Genomic DNA, 22,338 nt, shown 5'->3' with positions numbered 1-22,338 from the left:
ACATTAACTCTCGACTTCAGTTGTGCGCGACACCCCTCCACCCCCCCGAGGTCTCCCCCACCAATCAAAAGAAGGCCTTGTTATTTGAATAGTTGCGTGGAAGGTGTTGATGAACATTCTCCTATTTGATCTCACAGCGATGCGTTTGAGTCCCCCCCCCCCCCCCCCCACCTCCAAGATGTGTTGACCGCACATCTTCCATTTATCTGTGAAGCGATCGGAGATGAAGTGTAACTGACTCAACCACCGACCTGTGAGGAGGAGCTAGTTTAGCAGAAACTAAGCCACAAGCTCTCCTGGGTTGCAATTTTGAAACCAGATCGTCTATCTAGGCAGGAAGCTGTGATCTCACCCTAGCCTCTGCCTCGCATGTACTCTCAGGAAGCGCAGAGGCATCGACTTCTACCTGCGTTTATTAGAGTCTGTTTGGAGAGGAAAGTTGATGCAAACGGTCCTCATGTTTATTGACAGGATTCACTGACACAGGACGGGCTTATCAAACTGAATGCTAAGTCAAAGGGGCGCTCCCACAGGCAGTCAGTGCGTTTACATGCACAGCTTAAGCACAAGCTAATCTTGAAATTCAACTTTCTGAATGTGGTCCATGTCGTAGTTTAAATGCAACGGAGAAAATCGAATAACTGACGGGAACATGTCCTCCTCCTCCTCCCCCTTTCCGGTTGACCTATTACATCGTATGATAAACAACCGGAGTCGCTCATGCGGCAGAACCGGCATTTCAAACAACAACCACATGGATGATAGTTCAGCTTTTTTACTCTTTTACGTAATGTGTGCGCTACTTATGGTGCAGATAAGATGACGCTATCCCTCCGATGGCTCCGTTTACCGTCTTATACTGCGACCGTCTTTCTCGGAAGTTTTTGTTCCAGGGTCTATGTAATTGCCAGTGCAGTGGTTTTGGAGCATGCGTGCATGCGTTATCCTGTTAAAGGTCTGATTAAGGCGTATACACGCTAGAGAAAATCAATTTCCAGCCACATTATCTGGGTGTCTTAATCAGATAAGAAGAACCTGTTTACATGTTGTTAAGTTGTCCAGTTAAAGTCAAATTAAAGCAATAATTTGTTTAATGTGTTTGTAAATGTACTGAATGTGACAGAAATGCATAGATGGGACATTAATAAGAATTTTACTCTCAATTGTCATATTTTCTCCCAGATTATCTCATGTACAAGAACAAATTGGTAAAAATCACACACTATTTACTACTTTATTTATTTTATTATTATTTATTTATTAGATTTAAATCAAAATGAAAGAAAACAGAAAGAGTATGTAGAGGCATACGAATATAAATTTAAAGTTTTGTATAAATATAGACCCCTGCATGGCCTACGTCACTCAGTGCATTTACATGCACATGAGGAAAAAAAAGAATTATTGCCTTAATCAAACTATAACAGGAGAATTTAAGTGCATGTAAACGCGTTACTCCGATTAAAATCGGAGTTCTCATTATCTGATTGAGACACCCAGATAAGGAGATTGGAATCTGAGTTTTCATCGGATAATACGTGTGCGCATGCTCCGCGACCGCTGCACTGGCGTGTGACCCCGGAAACAAAAACGTCCAAGAAAGCCGATCGCAGAAGAAGAAGAAGAGAAACGGAGCCGTCTGAGGGATATTGCGGATCTTACCTGCATCAGACGTAGCACGGACATTACGTACATGATTAAAAACTGTGCTATTATCCGTCTGGTTGTTGTTTGTAATGCCGGTCTGCCGCATGAACGACTCTTGTTTATTATATCACGTAATAGGTCAACCCAGAAATTGGGCCATATTAACGTGGTGTTATCCCGCTGAAAAGACACGTATCGCCACCTAGTGTGCAGGAGGAGAACAGTTATTCGATTTTCTTACGCTGCATGTAAACTGGGACGAGGACTGTAGTGAGAAAGTCGGATTTTGAGCATAGCTCCATTAAGCTCTGCATGTAAACGCACTGACTGTGACGTCACAACATTAGCTGGAGGCAAAACAGAGGGAAGCTTGAGGCGAACACTTTCACCAACAACTGTGAAAATGTCGTATTGCTGTATTTTTGGAGCCAAAACCGAAAAATCAAAAACACTTATTTGAAGTTTTGTCACATACCAGCCACTGCCAGTCGTAGATAACTTTGGTTTGGCTTTGGCGATTAAAAGAAAGGACTGATGAGTGAGACAACAATGTGCACACTTCTTATCAGTTTCATCAGTTTTAGCCTGGATAACATAATGGGTTAGAACAAATTGTGAAATAATGTTAAGATAAATATTATAAATATTTGGGGGATTTTTGTTACATGCTAACTGCTAGCTAATACAACACTAGCTGTGTGTTTCAGGGGTGTCCAAGCAAAAATTGCATTTACTTTGTTACCCTCCACAGTGTTTCCACTTACTTCTTGTAATATCTTTGTTGGAGAGGCTTCAATTGTTAAGGACAGACAAGACTTCGTCCACTCTGTGTCCTTTGGTCAAATCGTCCATCCAGTGAGTGAGAGTGTAGGGGTCGGTGAATATAGTCCCATCAGTCAGAGTCAACTTTTAAAAATAACACTCACGGTCTCGAGGAGTGAGTGTATTAATATATTTTCTAAAATATAAGTTTTCCTTGTCCATTCTTACCAAAACAGTCCATTGAAATATGCTAACAGGCTATAGCTTTTGACATGTTTTGCCTCCAGTTAAGCCCCGCCCCTCAAAAATGTCACAATGTTTTCACACTGTAAAAAAAAAAACAATAGAAAAAATCTATTCTATGTGCGTGGAGCTGCAATAACCTAAGAAATGAACACACAGGTACGGTCATTTGAATGAAACAACTACTTTATTCATTGTCTAAACTATTATATATTTGCTCTTTTACATCCCTGAAACTGTCGTATAAATACGATAATTAACATTGAGGAGGGCCAAATGTCTCCATGGAGATTTAGTGCATAACCGGAATAAAATTTTTTCCCTCTGAAACTTTTCATTCACCAGTAAAACAATGTGACATGTTCATTGATATCACCTCCTCCCCCACGTTTCACCTCCACGCTGATATGATAGAAGCCGGAAATGCGGCTGATGACAAACATTTAGTTTTTCAGAGTTAAGCGCGTGACATCACAATAAATTATCTTTGTTTAAGCTCGATGATACTCAGACATAAGGAGCAAGTCTAGAACTAATGACTGGAGGCTGCTCACAAACAGACTGTGTGCTTCAAATAGACTGAATTCGTCATTGCCTGTCAGTCTGCGCTTTATAACCCATGAGGACTTTTAAAAAGGAGTTTATGGGATTTTTTTCTGACTTTACACCCAAGTGTGACTCAGTCCAGTTGTCTAGACACATCTAAAGGATTAAAGGTTGCAATCTTTTGTAAATGAGAGCAATTCTGTCATTTTCATCAAACATTAAACACACACACGATTGATTGATTGACTTTATTTCATACGTGTCAAGTAATAAAAACAAAGTATAAATAAGGAAATAGACACAAAGAAAAGACAAATACTGAAAAACCAAAAACCAGATAAATAAATAAATTAAAAACACCAATCAGCCACAACATTATGACCACTACCAGGAGAAGTAAATAAAAGACAGTCTTGTGATAATTCAGTTTTCTAGTGGGAAACATCTGGACCTGGCTTTCATTCATGTAAGCACTATCAGAGAGTCACTGTTGGTTCTGGTCTGTTTGGTAGAGTTTAATTTTTTTATTTATTTTTTTCCTTTAAGGCCTGTAAAGTAAGAAAATCAGTATTTGCCATAAAATAAGATCCTCTGGTTGTATAATGGAAACACAACCCTCCACTGAAATCAGTGAAACCAGCCGAACATATAGGACTCAGCAGGTCATCTTTATTTTTTTTTTTTAATTTTTATTTCATTATAATAAAGGATTTGTATGTTTCTGTTATTTTTGAATATTTTTAAGGTGTGCCTCCCAGTCTCAACATGGTCAGATGCAACGATAACGAGCGAGTGGGAAAAAGAAGAAACATGAGTAAACAGCACGGCCTCCACACCCTGAGAGCTTCACCGTCGCAGCAAATTCGCCCCTGTGATAAGAACGCGTGGGCGCGGAGACTTCCCTTCATCTCGTTTCATCCGGCGAGGTGAGCGACAGAAGCCAGAGTTTAGCAGCGTTCAAACGTGCATCTGAATCAACACATCAGTTCAATTATACAATTTTAGATTTGTCCAGAAAGTTGAGAAAAAAGGAGTTTCTGCAGGTTAAAAATAAATGATTTCTGAGCTTCGACTCTCATGCAGTTTGTTTCAGTGTGTTTTTATCATTAGCTCCTCTCTGTCCTCTCCAATTCAGCCAGTGTCTCTGGAGCTGTGTTTTTATTTTTATTATTATTATTAACTTATCTTTCAGTGCCCAGAGAATATATAAAGAGATTATACTTTGAGTAAAACAGACTTGAACTGAAAGCAGCAAATTCATACACAGCATATTTTCTTGGTAAACGATTAATTTATTTATCAGTTTCATTTCCATGACATGATGAAGTGTCCTTGTGCAAGACGCCAAGGCTCGTGTGTGTGAGTGTGTGTGTGTGTGAGAAACATGTGATATATAATAAAGTTTTAGTATTTATTTAACCCCCCCAAAAAATCTATAAAATTTCACATTTCACCCCGTGATCAACGATATTTACTGTCACAATAATTGACCAAATGCAACAGCTGTTTTCTATTTTCTTTTTTTTTTTACCTTAGTTTATTATTATTTAGAGATCAGTTGTTTTGCATGAAAGTGTCTGCACAGAGTGACAGTGAACTGAGAGATGTATTGATTGATTGCAGATGACGTAAAAGGGAGGAGGAGACTGTTTATTAGTGTTTGAACCCCTTGCATGTGGATATCTTAGTTATCATTTTTATTTTCTCCTCTAACGTTTTACTATTATAAAGCCGAAGCATTAATAATAATAATAATGATATACATGAATATATCATTATATATCCGCAGATGAGTAAAAATAATTTTCATTAATCTTCTATTTGCAATACTTGTATTTCTATATATATTGAATATTATATATATTCACTGCCTTTGATTCTGTTCATTATTTTTATCATGAAATAGGCAGCGAGAGCCAAAACTGACTTCAAAGCTGCAATGCAGAACCTCTGTCTCCCCCTGCTGGCAGTGACAGGAACAATAATAAGGTGTGTGTCTACTAGTTCTGGAAAGTTTCAGCCTCTTCTTCAGAAAAGATTAAATAAAATTTATATGATTCAAACACCATCTTATCCAACATCAGTAAATGAATTTAGTCAGAGTTCATCCCCTCCGTCCTCCGTCACTTCAGATCATAGTCATCTGAACATAGAGTTTCTGATTTATCTGGACGCGTGTTTGTCCACCAAAGCTGTGCCACAGACGCCGTTAACATCACAGTTAACGTCTCTGCTGCCAAAAAACTGAGACATGAAGCAGCTGCTCAGCAGCTTCGCCAGCATCATCAGGGAGAAACAGAGAAAGCTAAATAATTAATAATAATTAATTATTGAGACTGTTTGCTGGAATCTATGGCTAATAGATGATACATTACTGCATTGTTGCTAAGCATGCTCTTCTGGCTCTCAAATAATTACCTTTTAAATAATCTACTCACTAATACTGAACCTCACACTATTTATTGAGGTACTGGGTTATTAAATTAAATTAAATTAAATTAAAATAGACACACGAGTTAGGTTAATTAATAAGCAAAGTAAACTAAATTAGTTTAAATAAAGGACGGAAATACATTTTTGAGAAAAATAACCCAACCCCCCGTATATTCATCCTTTATTAAACCTAATTTAGGTTTTATTTTTTTAATTTAATTTAATATTTCTTTGCTGTGTTTTACTTTACCTATGTCCAGTTTATATTTAATTTAATTTAATTTAATTTAATTAGCAATTTAATTTCGCTTAATTTCAATTTAAATGAGTTTCCATTCATTGTCTTTATTACATTTTTAAGTAATTTAAATTTGCAAATATTTCAGTTCAGTTTAACTGAATTTTTATTTTTTTAACTTGCCAAAACACTATCAAAGGTTGAACATCCAGCTTCTTCTAACTAAATGCAAACGTAACCAAACTTCCTGTTATCTGATATTTTCTCCAGATTTCTCAAATAGTTAAATAAAGCGCGTGTTTACTGTTACCAAACCAATGTGTGCGTGTACAGTTTATTTGAAGTCGTCTCAGCATTGCTTTGCATTCAGACATTTACCCACATCCACCCCTCAGACACAAACCTCAGACACGTCCGCCCACGTAGAAGACGTGAGAAGTGTTTTCACTTCAGATTTGAACGTCTTTGCAGATGTGGCATCAGGCAGAGACGGACTACAGAAACCGAGAGCTCTCTCATCTCTACGAAAGTCTTGATCAGTGTGGGAGTCAGATCTCATTCAAATCTCGCGTTATGGACGACGCTTTCTTTCCTTCTTATTTCTCTGCAGGTTACAGCTAAATCTGGGAAATCCAGTGTCCAGCAGCTTCATCACATGGAAACAGATGTGGAATCCATCCAGATGTAGCCTCAGATACTTATGGATGGTTACAGGCTGCAGATGGGGCCTGGACCTGGACCTCCTCGGTATTATTCACCAGATTCTTGTACTCCTGCTCCCGTCCTCCATTACTTGTGGTAGTTTCCGTTTTTAGGAATTTGAAGCATCATTTTTATTTTAATTAACTGAGCAGCCCATCCTCTAACCTCAAGGGGAAGTGGGTACACTCCACTTAGCACTGCACTGAACTCTCAGCAAATTCAATCGTGATTTTCATTTCAGGCGTGTTTTTAGTTCACGCTACAACAGACCAGTAAGGAAGCAGTATTATATTATCTTAGAATTTAAGCTATTAATCATGCAAACAAAGAATCAGCTGCACGTGTTCTAGTGACTAAAGTAAAATAGTAAAGAGGTCTTGCTAAGGTCACTGCTCTTCCTGGAGAATCAAGAATCAGGTTTCCTCTAAAGAAGGACACACGTGAGACACAGGAGACAAATGTTGCTGTGCATAGGACTCTTGCAATGGCTTATTTATACCACTGGGTGGCAGCAGCAGACAACTGCTTGGATTAGGATCAACTCAAAAAAATCTGAGACAAAATTAAAAAGACTGGAAATAATTAATTCTGCTGTGCTTAGTCATAGTGTAAATGCCTGTAAATTCATATTTACTGATTTATTTATTTGTGTTGTTATATAACTCAAAGAAAAAAAAAACATCTTTCTCTTCCTGCCTTGAACTACTTTTCTGCATTTCAGTTTGATTCTTAACCACAGAAAGACACAGAGACAGACCTCCACATTGTCTTTTCTTGTCTTGTGGAAATTGACATTGATTTAAAAGGCAGATTTCCACTTCTCAAGTCCGAGTCTCCAACTGTACAGAATAAAATATTCTGCCCGTGTCCCCTGTCTTAAAGCCTTAAACCCATGCAGAGTGGAGGTAGTTGCCACGCCGCTAGGAGGGCTCTGTTACTCTGTTAAACCAATCAAATTACACAACATGCAGATCGCACCACCTGTGTGAGGTCCTCAGAAACCCCCTCGTGCCGTCAGTGTAGCCAAACTACACAGGGGTGTTTGTTTCAGGCAGTTTTTCCTGCGCAAGCGTTCGGGTTTGATAAATGTATCCCTCTCTCTGACTCCCTCTGACATGATGCTGTAAAGATGAATGTTTCCTGGGAAGAAGTTAAAAAAAAGAAAAAAAGACAAAACATTGTCAGTGAGTTGCATCAGCAAAATAAAACCCACCAGAATGAATCCAGAGAGGCAGCTCGTGGTGCCACTGTGACCTTGTTGTGAGTGGCTCCACTACAAAGACTGGGAAGATTTCTGCATCTTTGGAGACTGTGGAAACGTTCAGGACCACACTACAGAGTAGAGTTTATTGAGTGTAGAAAGGATACAGCTCATAAACCCGAGTTGCCTCCGGAAAACAATAGATTTTAGGTTGAAAATGCCTTCCCTTTATATTCACCACAAACTCTGTCCCCGTTCTTTTATTTTTTTTTTTTAGCTTCACAAACCATCTATCGTCTGTGTAACAGGAACCTGGTCATCGGTCAAGAGGAACCAACCAAACTCTGCACAGAACGGTGAAAATAAATCTGATTTAAGGCTCAGATTCAGTGGAAGGAGACGGGTCACGTTTGTTTGATTGTCCTTCAGTACAAACACTGAAGGGTTTAAAGCTTGACTCCTGCACAATGTATTCACAATCACACAATCTCTGAGGGAATAATTAGACCAAATGTTTGATGTGATGTATAATGTATGAATTTGATTAATGCACATGAAGAGGCTTTATGTGCTCTCATTATATGCACCTGCATGTTTCCTCCCTCCCCGCTCAGTCGGCCGCTACGTGAGTCGTGTGTCCTGGTTTCCGTCTTGTATGAGCAGAACACGGCCGCGTTCCACGGCCATTTCCACATGGCTTCATGATGTTGCCGCCCGCCAGTGATGGAAAGTGTTTCGCACTCTGCCAGCGTGTTCATCAGACCCAGAGTCATGATTTCCTGGTGTTTATCTACTTTTTTTTTTCGCCCGTCTGAATGAAAATAATAAGGCTGCAGTAGCCAGACAGCTATCAGATCCGCATTATACGTGTCCCGCGAGAGGAAACCCTCGTTATTCTTGCTCGTGAGCCTTCAACAATTGCATCCCAGACAAACAATATTAGAGCGAAGCTTAATGTGACACCGTTATCTAGAGCCTAAACTCATAACCGGCTTCAGTGCCTCCTTGTTTTTCTGCTTTATTCATCTTAAGTCTCCCTGCTGAGCTCTAAATAAGCATCATCAACAACATGTTTATCATCCCCCATTACGTGGCGTTAGTGGGAATAACGCTAATTGCGTGTCGGGCGTCAGCGCAGACGCCAGGAACTGGCAGGGTGAGAGGTGAAATGATGATCATTAATCTTTGATTACCAATTACCATGAATCACTTCTGCACCTCCGACTCTAAGGCCTAATGTTACGAATGACTTGAGCTGGTGCGAGGCCCGCGAACAGGAACCCAGGAGATGTTTCCACTAATTTGGAATGCATCCCACATGCCATCTGAAAGTAACCCAGAGTAGTATTCCTCACTTTAATTGCCTTGCCCTTCAAGTCAATTTCGTGCTAACAATGGTTCAGTAGTTTCTGCGGGGGTGTACCTTTTTCACTTTTCCTAAGACTATCTGCTCCGTAGTCAAGACAGTCGCTCAAAGGAAACTAAGCACTACCTGGTTCAAAAATACAGACGTGGTTCTGGACATTGGCTCTCGTCTACATCTTCTTCAGCCTGCAAACGACCTGGAAAATCCAGTGGAAATGCACAATACATACACTAATTAGGCATAACTTTATGACCACCTTCGTAATGTTGTGTCTCCAAAAGTTTCCCAGCAGAACGCTTAATTGTCACCAGATGATGAATATTATTCACCTCTCCTGTCCAGTGGTCATAATGTTGTGCTTGATCGGTGTATCTGTACAGTATATATATATACGTACACACATGCACATATAGATACTTTTTTTTAGATATGGATTTTTTTATTTTGCATTTAAACTTCTATTAAAGCACTTTTTTGTTCAGTTATTAACCAGACTATAAAAAAATACAACCTGTCATTGATTAATAATCATTTACCTGCTCAAAGTTTCATTAAAACTTTGGCCTAATTCAGGATGGAAAGCAATGGACTGACATTGACTACTAATTAAAGTTAAAATTAAAATGTCAATCTTTTAATTAGAGAATAAACTTTGCGGTTATTAAATATTAAAGTGTTCAGCCAGACCATAGTACGATTAGTATTCTTTATTAAATGTAATAACCCTTCAACTTCAACATTTTATATTATATATATATATATATATATATATATATATATATATATATATATATATATAATATTATGTATAATATATATTTTTATATTATATATATATTTTTTTTTTTTTAAATTTCCCCCACAAATTTAAATTTCTTTAAATACACATTAACATGAATCCATCATATTTTAGTAAAGGGATAAATGGAGGCAGAAGACTTTATCTTTCTGTCAGCACGTCACTCATTCAGAGATACTGTCTCAACAACCATGTTTCACACTAGACCTGTCAATCAAAGCCTCCTGTATGCAGTAGGCCCCGCCCCCTATCACTGCTGAGCCAATCACAAGGCTGCATATTAAATGCCAACCCTGTCAGGTTCCCTGAATTGGCCGAGAGCCTATTCAGTCCCCAGGTGAAGTTAAAACTTGGATCTGATGATTATTTTGATGTGGGGGCTCCCACCTTGGTCTCTCCATCAGTTTGAGGGTTCTTGGTCTGAAAAAGGTTCCTCTAATGTGGTATTTGCTCTCATATAAGGACAGAGTAAACTCACGTCAGACTAATGTCAGGTCCTACTCACAGTGGACTTGTGTCAAACCAGCAGAGCGTTGGTTGAACTTTAATCTGGTCCCGTTCTAAGGGGAAAAAGCTGCACGCCTTATAGGCTCCAGTGCAGATCCAAAAATCACGACCAAGCACTGAAACCGAAGACCACTGTCACTGCAAGGAAACCTGCTGAAAAACACATAAAGGAAACGCATTCAAATGTCACTAAGTCAGGAAGTGGCGAGCTGCAACGCTCTGTTCCAACTGGCTACATCAGCCCCATCCTTTCCTCTCTGCACTGGCTCCCGGTCCCAATTCAGGATTCAGCTTAAAGTTCTCACTTTCACCTACAGAGCCCTCAATGGTCAAGCTCCAGTTCACATCTGAGAACTCATTCATCCCTATTCCTGCTCCCTCAGATCCACAGACCAACCTCTCCTGGTGGTTCATAGGATCAGACTAAAAACCAAAGGGCACAGAGGCTTCAAGGCTCTGGAACGCCCTCCCCTGGACCTGAGAACTGCCCCTCCAGAACAGTCTTTGAAGGCTAAACTGAAAACTCACCTTTTCAGACAAGCCTTTGGTTACCTGTGACTTATGAAACTGTTTATCTGTATTATTTTTAATGTGGACTGTAGCTTCTTTTTTGTTTTGCTGTAAAGCACCTGTGCTGTAAAAAGGTGCTATATAAATAAAGTTTTTTACTTCTACTTACGTACGTACTTACCAGTTTTCTTTTCCACTTGTTTTTGAGTTGTTTCAGTCACTTTTGATGCCAAATTTCATTTCCAGCGCTAATTAAATCTGGCAGAGACAGACGTTTCTGCCGGTGAAACAGGACGTCGCTGGCCACAGATGAAAAGCAGTTTTCGTCTGTCCACATTGTGTTTTCAGGGATCTGTTGTTTCAGGACTTATGATGCTTGTTATCACAGTAAACTGCAGTAGTATTTGCTGTTGGAGACGAGGAAAGCTTTAACAGGCGTAGCAGCTGTAACTGACGGAGCGAGAAGCCATTAACGCCTTTTCCTGCTTTGTTTAAATCCCTTTCCAGCCTTTTATTTTTAATTTTTTTGCTTCACAATCTACGAGCCGTGACCTGCAGCCAATCTTTTTAGTAAGACTAAGTGATGCTGATTCCATTCCCAGTCCAGCAAATTACCTACTGCTTAACATGCTGCTTTTTTGCCCGAGGCCGACAGCTTTTATTTCATATATGATGCATATTCTGTGTGGCTGACCACGGAGTCACAATATCTGTTATTTCCACCGTGAGAAGAGGAGGAAATGTTCCTTTTTTTTTTTTTTAGCCCACATAGGAGCGCTTGATTCATGCGCTGCGTTTGAAGGTTTGAAGCGGGTTTTGATGTCATCTTCATCTATTATGAATGAATCGGGTGACATTTTTCTGATGGCAGCCCCCCGATACACCTCTTAAGAGTCAGGCGTGGATACAGGCACATGGAAACAGGAAGACGGAAATAGACAAATGCTCGGGGAGAAAAAAAAAACAACAAAAACAAAGATACACAGGACGTATGGAATCAGACAGCAAGTCAAAATAGTTTATTATAGAACAGGATTCATAGTCGAGGCACTACCTCACATTTAGTATAGGCACTGAACTACTGCACTGGAGTCACAGCCACCACTCGGTCTGAAAACCAAAGCCTGCCAGACACGTTGACGCTGGTTGACCTACAGCCACGTACACCAGGACGTCATCATGGTGCACAATAAAAGTCAGAATAACAAAATCATACCGTACCGTGAAATATGAGATCTGTGTAGTTCACAGGGAGGTGATGGTCTTTCATTCAAAGACTTTGAACGCAGGACCATGCTCAGACACATGTTTGATTGATGCGTTGCTTAAAAGCTAACGTTCGCCTTGTTGGTACCGCTGCACAGAAGAGCTGCAGCTTCCTTCTGATGTTTTAGAGTCAGTTTAACTGTAGATCAATCTTGTGCATTTCCTGTTTTGCTTACGTTTGCAGCTTTGAATAGACCCCTACATGGCCTATGTCACGCTGACGTCATGTCGTTAGCTGGAGACAAAAATCAAAAACACTAACTTGAAATTGTATCACATGTCAGCCACCGCCAATCTTTGGCTTTGGTGATTAAAAGAAAGGACTGGAGTGAGACAATCAACAACGTGCACACTTCTTAGTAGATAAGATTAATATGTAATGCATCATCAGTGTCAGCCTGGATAACATTAATAGAATAAATTGTGACTGAAATCACGTTAAGTTAATCATTATCTGGGGGATTCTTGTTGTATGTTAATGTTAATGCTAAATGCTAGCTAACGCTAACGCATTAGTTGGATGTTTCAGGGCTGTTTAGTTATGGTAATGTCTTTGTAGGAGACATTAAGACAACCCCTCCGTCATGGTCTCGGGGAGTGAGTGTATTAGTATATTCTCAAAAATATATGTTTTCCTCGTCCATTCTTGCCAAAACAATCTGTTCAAATATGCTAACCGGCGTTTACAGGCTACACTGTTTGAGATGTTTTGCCTCCAGCTAAGCCCCGCCCCTCATAAAAAGTCACACTGTTTACAAACTGTGAAGGGGTCTATAAACACATGTGTGAAGTACAGCAGCTCTGACAGACCAAGAACCTTGAAGCAACTTGAGAAAACACATCCAAATAGTCAAACAGATGCAAATAAGGATAAATCTTGAATTTAAAAATGCTTCACGAAATGGTTAAATGGTAAAAAAACGGAATTAGGGCCAGTAAAAAGGCAGCAGACACGTTATTGTTGGTGCTGCAGTAGTTTCAGCCTGAAGAAAACACTTATATTCACCAATCAGCACTAAACGTGTCTTCATTTTCCGTTCATTTACAGTTCACTTCTGTATTTGCACTGGCAAAGATACTTTTTTTCCAATTTGCTTGTGTTTCATCCCTTTGCACGCGTCTGCTCAAATGGAAAACTGGGTCGAGCTCTGAGGAGCAAGGTTTTTCATATTTCCTTCAAGGTGTCATTAGTATTCTTATTTGTGAAATTAGGCTTGTATGCACGCTGTCAGTGTAAAGTAATTAACTCACGTCATGTTGCAGTTAATGAGACGGGTGAATTGTGCTCTAACCCCACATTAATCCTTATTAGTTTAACCCCCCCCCCCAGATGTTACCTGTTGGCATGACAGTGTGTCTGGCAGGCTTTGGTGAGGGGAGGCGGGCCTTTGCCTGTGTACATCACATCATTTTTACCATCACTCTTCAGCTGATTCAGTCTCGTCTCGTCCCGGACGCTTAAATACAATCAATCCAACCAACAGTTTAAAAACACGCTGCAGTTTCATGTGTATCAATTACAGTACCACAAACAACCACAACAATGACTGTTACCATGATTACTATTATTATTATTATTATTAATATAGGAAGAGGTATAATAATAAAAGTAATTCTAGCGTATTTCCATTTAGTTTCACTCTCTGTTTGCCTGTGATTAAAAGGAAACCTTCTTCCTCCTGTAAATGGGCAGTAGCCAAATTGTCTTCGTAGTTCGTAGAAACTTGCTAACTTTTGTACATCTGTGGTGCAGCATAAGCACCTGGCACATTTGCTCATTCACAGCAACACAACTCTTGTATTTGCTGCTGAGTGATGCTTCACCCGAAAGTGAGTCATTTGGGGTGAGATGTGACCACAGATGTTGTTGTTTTTTTAGTTTGATATCATGACAGATTATGCTCCTACTCAGATCTTCCAATCAAATTGTTTGGGCGGGTTTTATGCAATGATGGACAGGCCAAGTCATCTGAGCACCGTGGAGTTACCGTAAACATTTAGTTGCTGTTAATGCTGCACAAGTGGGTCACACCCATAGACTGTATCAAGATGGACAACGGAACAGCTCCTCAGGAGCGAAGCCAAAGCAAGTAGAGCTCCCCCTGGTGGCTGGCTGCAGTATAGGTCATAAGCTCCACCTCCTCCATGTTAGTGGATGAGATTTGTTCAAGTGTCAATTCATCAGATAACTTTTGCTTTAGTTATTTGACGCTATAGAAACAGGATGTGACTTCATGACCAGTTACCATGATAAACGAGTAGGACAAACTGAATAAATAAATACATTCAGTGTGTATGCAGTATCGATAATCGGCTCTACATTTGAACCCTACTGCACGGATTCTGGCTCCAAACTCATAAGATGGTGCCGCCTGTATCTCTGGGAAAATAGCATCACTTGGGCTAATGCACGGGAGTTGGGACGCGTTGTCCATATTTATATACAGTCTATAGTCACACCAGATACTTTTGCAACTCACAGATATGTACATTGCTTCATTTTCTTCTCGTAATACTTCTGTTTCGTTTGTTTGATTGGGTTTTTTGTCTACTGTTAGGAGTGTTTTGAGTCATTTTTATGCAAAAGTGTAGAAAATTCTGAAGGGCACTGTGTATGTTGTAAACTGCACCCACGTCTGACTGCTTGTTGCTGTCGGTGTCTCTTGGGGGTGAAGCCAGCTCTTTGTATAAGTGCATAGTTTCTGTGTATGGGTGGTCTGATTGGCTGATGTGTTTCTACAACTAAATGTTGTTATTTTAGGGGTAAAAAGTTTAAAACACTTTAACACACAGTAAATAAGTATATATTTAACTGTCATTCGCACCTCCTCACACATCTGTTATCATCTGACTGCTGCAACATCGTTTCTTTCCTTTCTCATACAGTACATTTCGTCAAGTTCAATAAGCCCCCCCCTCCCCATATCACATTTGCACATACAGAGCACATGGCAATACTGATCCACTGAGACCACAAAGCAGTTCACCAGGTTTCTACCATCACTGTAGGGGAAACAGCACAGTACGGCAAGAGAGATAAGAACAGGAGGGGGATTCTGGGTTTGTGGTTCCCAAAATGTCTGTACAAACTAGTTTGACTCAAAGCTGTGTGAAATGGCAGACAGCGCTGAAGGCCTGTGGCCGCCGAGCCGAGCGGTTTGTGAGCTGGTGGTTGTTTGAAGCAGCTCACTTCAATCACTGACTTAAAAAGAAGAAAGAATGAAATTCATTTGTAGTTTTCTTTTATATTTCGCTGAAACACATTATAATAAAAATTAAAAAAAAACACACAACCTTGTTTTTTTCCCTATATACCTGTTGTCTTTCTTGTCATAAATATAACCCTCTACAGTGTATCCCCTGACTCAGTGTTATACAAATGGTGCATCCCACACATGTCATCTCACCAACATGGAAAAAAAAAATAAACAGATTTTTTTTTTCTTTTTTTTTTACAATTCTATTAAAATATATATTTCTAGGCTAAGCAAAGCTTTGCAAAAACACACGACTAGTGACAAACACTTTGGGGAACCCAGCTCAGATCTGGGCGACACCACGACACACGTGTCACCTCACAACCTCGAATCCACAACACAAACAACTGACTGGAGGGCAAAAGAATGAACCAACGTGAACAGTTAACAGCAAAGAAAAATATCATTCTGTCTACTCCAGATCAACTAGAATCAAGCGAGATTTGATGACTACGAGCCTTAACGGAATAAAAAAAAAAAATGCAAGAGGAACACATTGATGCTACCTGCGGGTGTTGACACGGTTCCCTGTTGTCCAGGAAACAGTGCAGGCCCACTAAAAACAATAAATAAATGAATAAATAAAAACAGAGGCTGTTTTCATTGTCAAAAACGAGACATAGTTCTGGACTGTATTCATGAAACTCACAACCGTATAAATTCAGCATCTTCCACCCCCGTCTTTACAGACTGCTGAAAGCCGCCGCCTATGTTTTGTCAGAACCTGAGCCTGGGGGCCCTCTTTTTGTGAATCAAGGCATAGAGCGCGTCTGCACCAACAAAACAAGGCCCTGAATGTGATTTGGACAAGAGGGTACGTATTGCATCTGCAAATCTGAGAGGTAATGGTACACAAGGCAAATTATTCAGGGCTGTACAGTGCTCTATTCTTTAGCGGATTAAAAACCTGTTCAATAATTTGTGCACTTGTTGGTAAAATTGTCCTGCACCTCTGGTCCTGCGCACTTTGATTCAGTTTTTTTTTTAAGAGAAACTTTAACAAGCCGCGTTAATGCGTGTTGATGTGGGAACAGTTTGGCTTTAATCTCGCCTTGCTGTAAGAACACATTTCCATACACATTTCCATAATGCTTGTGCATCATCCGCTCGAAGCCTGCTCTAAAAAAAGTACAGCATGTGATTATCTGTTACCTGTACTGAAGCATCCTGCTCTTTCGTTCTGTCGATCAACCTGCCGTCGGAAGCAGCAGAAGGATTTCTAGCTCGTACCCTGAACCGGGCGCCGGGTGCAGAGAAACAGACTCATGAGGCATCTCGTCTACGGAGAGACTAATTCTAGATTCATGAGACATATTCTCAATACAGCAATATGTCGCTGCGATCAAATAATTAAACTGAAGGAACTAGACAACCACGGGAGGGAGCTAGCTCTGGCAAAGGCCCAGTATTCCTTGGAGGCTGCAGGGTTGCATGTAAACTGGTTAAGAGAGGGAACATCCTCTGTACAGCTATGATATATATATATGGTGAGTGTGTTTCAATGCCAAGCCATAATAATGATGAGAAGACATAGTCGCAAATATTTTTGATATTAAACACTCAATCAGCGACTATGTTGGATCAAATTTGAAAAACCGGATCTGCAGATATAACTTCTTTTTTTTTTTCGTTGTGCAGCTGTGCATTAAGTTTTCCACTAATTTTATTTTTTAGCAGAATTTTTTTTGCAGAGCTCCACTGATCTACTCCCCTGGACACTAGCTGCCCGGCACCCAAACACCAAACAAAGTTTGAACAGCTACCAAGCCAATGACGGCAACATATTTGCATGTCCAAACCAGAGCCGAGTAGAGAACATTGCATTGAGATGACTTTGTGAAGTGTACAATGTTTCACCTGTAGTGGAAAACTGCACAGAGACTCATCAGCCTTTTTTCATATATAGCTATTTGTAAATTTGATGTGTTCACACAGTTTACCTCAAGACTATGTGTGATGGTGGAGACATTCCTCCTCGGTTAACCTTCTTGGAGTCTTTTAGATTATCTAAACTGACAGTCTAAAGACAGAGGGTGCTGTACTGAGCTGATACAGTGCAAAGTGTTATGTATCGACCCAACTCCTCGCATCTAAGAAGCATCCAGCTGCAGCAGGCTGGTGTTTTCACATTAAAACTTATGACAGCCCTAGTGCATTTAGCGACCAGGGTTCCCTCAAGAACCGCGTTTGCACCGCGTTTCAGACCATTTCCCTGACCTCGCACCTCATCAGAGAATGGACATGGGCCTTTGGGTCCTATGGAAAGGGGCCTCTGTGGATCATCCCACAGATACTTGAACGCTAGGTCCAAAAGTTTCCCAGCAGAACATTGAAGCTGATGTAATTTAATTCTCCTCTCCGTGATTTTAATGTTGTGGCTGATCGGTGTGTTTGTGCTTGGTTCACAGCATGTTCAGCTGCGTTCAAGTTACTAAAAACATTATTTCTGCCTTCCAGTGTGGCAGGGTCAGCATCACTTCAGATTTTCCCCCGAGGCAGATTCTGGTATTTCAGAGCAAAAATATACATCGCAGCTCTGCAAACATTCATATGAAAAGTACAACTAGTTATTACTTTTCATTTCATCGTCCCATGCACGCAAATGTATATGTTCTGAATGTTCTAATAAGTTTCTCCATCTACCTTCACAGTACCTTTGCCAACAAAGCCCTAACATGACATTTACAAAAGCAGGCTTCATTGCCTCTGTTTACCAGGTGTGTGTGATTATGTTATAGGTGATGAGTTTGTGGCTTGTACCTAACGTACTCAATCAGGTGCATACATTGCAGAAGCAGGAGTAAACAACTGTCAACTGGCATCTCGTCTGAGCTCCTAAAAAGATATGAAGTGGGGTAAATTTGTAAAACTATGTGCGGGTTTGTTAGTAAGACATAAGACTCAATCACAGGGCCAGAGATAGCTCTCCTTTTCTTTACTGATCTGTGAATCTAACAGAAATCATTATTTCAAATACTGTGGATGCTGGAGAGGAATGTTTTTAAATGATGTCTAATTAGGGTACAGGGTTGAAAGTGTTTTCAGCGTGGTAAAATAACCCATAATCTGTGAATTCTCCAATCAAAACTGACTTTTCTTGCTTTTATCATTTCCTTGCATGCCCTAATTTTAATCACATGCATTCTCCAAGTAACAAGTAATGTTAATAGAGGTGCATCAGCTACTTTTATGTCATATTTTTGATTTTTTTGACAGAATAAAAGTTTAGAAACTGGAACCCAAAATCCTTTGCCGTACAACCTTCTGCTAGAAACCAGACTGAGACCGATTGACAGTCATTTTACGGTACATTAATTCAGAGCAGAGAAGCTGCTGACTGGATCCTTATGTGGATAATAAAAATGCTACTAGCTTGGGAGGAGCTCAGCGGGATATAAAAGACCAACTGAGGCTACGTTCCCACACTAACACACCTCACTGAGTTATTCCTTTGATTTCCTGCCCGACCTCGTCTCCTGTCCACAGGTTCACTGCATCTGTCACAAGACATTGAGCACAGCAGCTCCCTCCATCATATCCCATCCCTATCTGTTGTGCACAAAACCCCGTGGAAGCCCTCACAAGCTATAATCTCCAGCAAAAGTCTGTCCTTTCAGTATCAAATGCTCAGTCCTCTGTAGGATTGAAAGGTGGCTGTGCTCTCCTACAAAGTCTTAAAGTACTGTGTCTATGTTTTAATATAAACTTCTCAAAAAGGAATTAAGTTTCATACTTTATACACTACATATCTAACTGTGTTTGCATGCTTACTAGCAGGAGAGTAATTCTTGATGTGACCTACATGTTGCTTTTCAGTTGCAATCAGTGTAATGGATAAATTACTAAACTCAAATAGCTTTTTGGTATTATACAAACAGCCATTTCCTCTTGTGGTATTCACAAACTCGTGGCTGTTTTCCAAAGGTCACTAGGTGTGACGTGGTTTCATAATCAGAAATGACAATGCTGGAAGTTAAGTTAAACTGTTAATCATTAATATAAATGTCTTTGTTGCTCCTCCCGAAGGCCTGGTCTATTCATTATGCTCGGCCTCAGTGGACTCTAGATAGTTGCCTGGCAGCCGTGTTCTCACAACTTACAGCTAATGTTGTAAAATTGAACAATAAAGGCAAAATAACAAGTTCTATATGAAAAGTGTTAGCCTGTGTGTGTAGTAGAAGGTAGCCAGAAAATGCCGCACTCTAAGTCCAAGGTTGTCCTATAAACATGTCGTTTCTTTGTTACTAACCATGAGGCCATGTGTTTGTGAAGCTTCTTGGCCATCAGGTCATGGTATATCCAAAAAAAAAAAAAAAAAACGTTTTAAAAGAACAATTGAACTTTTTGAGTTTTGAGTAGATGTTTTCTTTCGTTTTTCTAAGTTCAGAAGCTGTAATGGAAAATTTCATTTCTATTTTGACTTCTCTTATATGTGCTGTATTTGCTCATGAGACATTTTATCCCCAGTGAGCTCATAGCAAGACAAAATAAGTTCACTGAAAATTCATGATAAGTGCGAAATTACGTAACATTTTCTATGCGCGGACTGCAGACATTCGCTTTTTCCCTTGACTTCACTTATACTTTGACCTCATCACCTCCTTTCTGTGCAGAAGTAAGATGTAAATAGGAGAAAGTACCTTTCCACCAGCTCCAGGTGTACATGCAAAGAACCAACGTGAGCGTGGACTATAAAACTTGTTGTCACTGCACATTCGGTGCGACACGCTCTTAGGGTTTCACTCTGTTGTTCAAACCAACAAAAAGTGATCACTGAGTCTGAATCGTTACTAATTTCCCAACAACTCTCACTTGAGTTGAGTTTTTCTGTGACAAAGCTACTCACGAAACGTCTTCTCAAAACTCAACAAGGTTTAAATGCTTTTTGGATAAACCATGAGGCTAGCCGAGGTCAGTTACCTCTTTCAAACTGCTAACTGGCTGCTCATTAATTTACGTTGGTTCGTTTTCTCTTTCGACACATGGTACAAACCATGAGACGAGTGGGCAAACAAGTAAAGTTGAGTTATGTAACCAATTAACGAAAGGCATTATTTATATGTTTTACAAAGAAATTTGTTAAAACCCTTTTCAGCTCACCTGCGCAATCTCTAAGTAAATGAACTGTGTCTCATAAAATTCAAGTTCTGACAGAAGCACCATATTTAGGGATTTATAGGCAAAGCAACCGAGGCTAACAGCGGAAAAGGGATTTTTTTTTTTGGCTTCCTCTACAAGCCTTTCAATTAACTTTTTAATCTAAATATATGAATATTTTATGCTCTAAGAAATAAATATATTTTTAGAATTTCTCCAAATAAACGTCTATGACACACTGTGTTAGTTTAAAGCTAGCACTTAGATCCAGTCATGCTGTTTCAGATCCCTTTTCACCAGACCAAAAATTATATTTCATCCAGGTCAGTAAAAATGCCCCAATAATAATCCCTATATACTTTAGTTTTGGTTCTAGTCTATAAAATCCATTCTCTGTTAAATTATACAGTATCAAAACCTGTTTGAAATGTTGCCCTGGTATCATATCCCTTTCCAAAGTGTTCACCATCCGGCTGATGTCAAGCTGAAGTCAATTATTTTGTGTAGTGCTATCACTCAGGGGGGGAAATACTGTATTTGTCAGGAAGTTGTTGAGGAGAAATGTATCTGTCTAGATCCCTCAGTGCTGTAGGTGAGAGTAACTCTGCATTCATTCCACCAGCAACTATCCCCCCCCCCCCGCTACAGCGTGAAAGACCACTTCAGCTGGGTGATCGACTGATGTGGCACACAGAGGGACACAGATCAACATGATTGACCACAACCAACTTCTCTGCAACTACAAATAACGGAAACACAGTCGCTGTGGTCGAAATCAGCTTTCACTGATTGTAGAAAATGGATGGAGGTCTGACTAGTCTCAGCTCGAGCTGCTTGCAGTGTAAATGCGCTTTAAGGGGCCACTGTTGTTAAAAGTGGTGGTGGTGGTGGTTGTTCACATTTATACGTGTTAACAATGCAACAGAAACAAAAGAACCCAAACATTCACGTCCCCAGAACATCACTGTCTAAAACTCAACTAAGTGTTGTTTCTTAAGTCATAAAAAAAAGGTGTCCCAAGCTCGCTGTCGCAGCAGGAGAGAGGAGCGACTCTGCTGCAAAGAAGAGATTCAGATATGGCCCTTTGTTCCTTTAATATCCAGAAAAGTACCCTGCTTTTATTCTGAAAAATGCTCAACAGTTCAAAGGCGTGTTGTTTCTTCAGACACGGCATCTGGGTGTCTGTTATTTATTTTGTTTTTGCTCTTTTTTTTTTGTCTTTCTCTGATTTCCACTGAGTTAAAAATAACCGTCAGTTTTTACGTCCTTGCCAGTCACAGCACTCCGCCTCGAAGGTCCTTAGTCTTGAATTCGTCCAGTTCTGTCACGAACCTGCCTTCGCAGCTCCCATCAATCCTTGTTGAATGTCAAAAAGAGTTTCTTATATCCCAGTGTACGACAAGAATCCACCAATTAGATATTAAAAAAAAAGTATCTGTGATCCATGGTTCCAATTTATGTGTTTGTGTCTGTTTCTATGCACATACATGAATGAGATATCCGTGCCAGCTTTGCATTTACTCCTCCTGCGAATATATTGGTGGGTCACACTGTTTCCTGTAAGCAGAGAACTTCCACAGCATTACTGGGTCCCTGGGCCACTCCGCCGATGACAAAGAGCATGCTGGACGTCTGCTGGAGAGCGGAGGAGCAGCGTGCGGTTGGCATGGGCGCCGCGTACTCCCAGCGCCGCTTCACCGGGTTGTAGCTCTCCACGGTGCCCAGCGGCGACGGTTCATTACCTGCAAAATGAAAAGTAACGTG

At 40.1% G+C, this 22,338-nt stretch overlaps 1 protein-coding gene across 2 annotated transcripts in view; it reads right to left on the bottom strand.

Annotated features, from left to right (window-relative positions):
* Nucleotides 1-11,958: 11,958 nt before the first annotated feature.
* LOC125024016 (kelch domain-containing protein 8B-like) overlaps nt 11,959-22,338 on the bottom strand; it is a 180,427-nt gene continuing 170,047 nt past the window's right edge. For both annotated transcript variants that reach the window (XM_047611648.1, XM_047611639.1), the window contains one exon: nt 11,959-22,316. In XM_047611648.1, the coding sequence (XP_047467604.1) occupies nt 22,120-22,316 (197 nt within the window). In that variant the 3' untranslated portion in view covers nt 11,959-22,119. The remainder of the gene's footprint in view (nt 22,317-22,338) is intronic.

This window comes from Mugil cephalus, chromosome 1 (assembly GCF_022458985.1).
Source record: "Mugil cephalus isolate CIBA_MC_2020 chromosome 1, CIBA_Mcephalus_1.1, whole genome shotgun sequence".
Lineage (NCBI taxonomy): Eukaryota > Metazoa > Chordata > Actinopteri > Mugiliformes > Mugilidae > Mugil > Mugil cephalus.
This window is presented reverse-complemented; position numbering and strand designations above follow the sequence as displayed.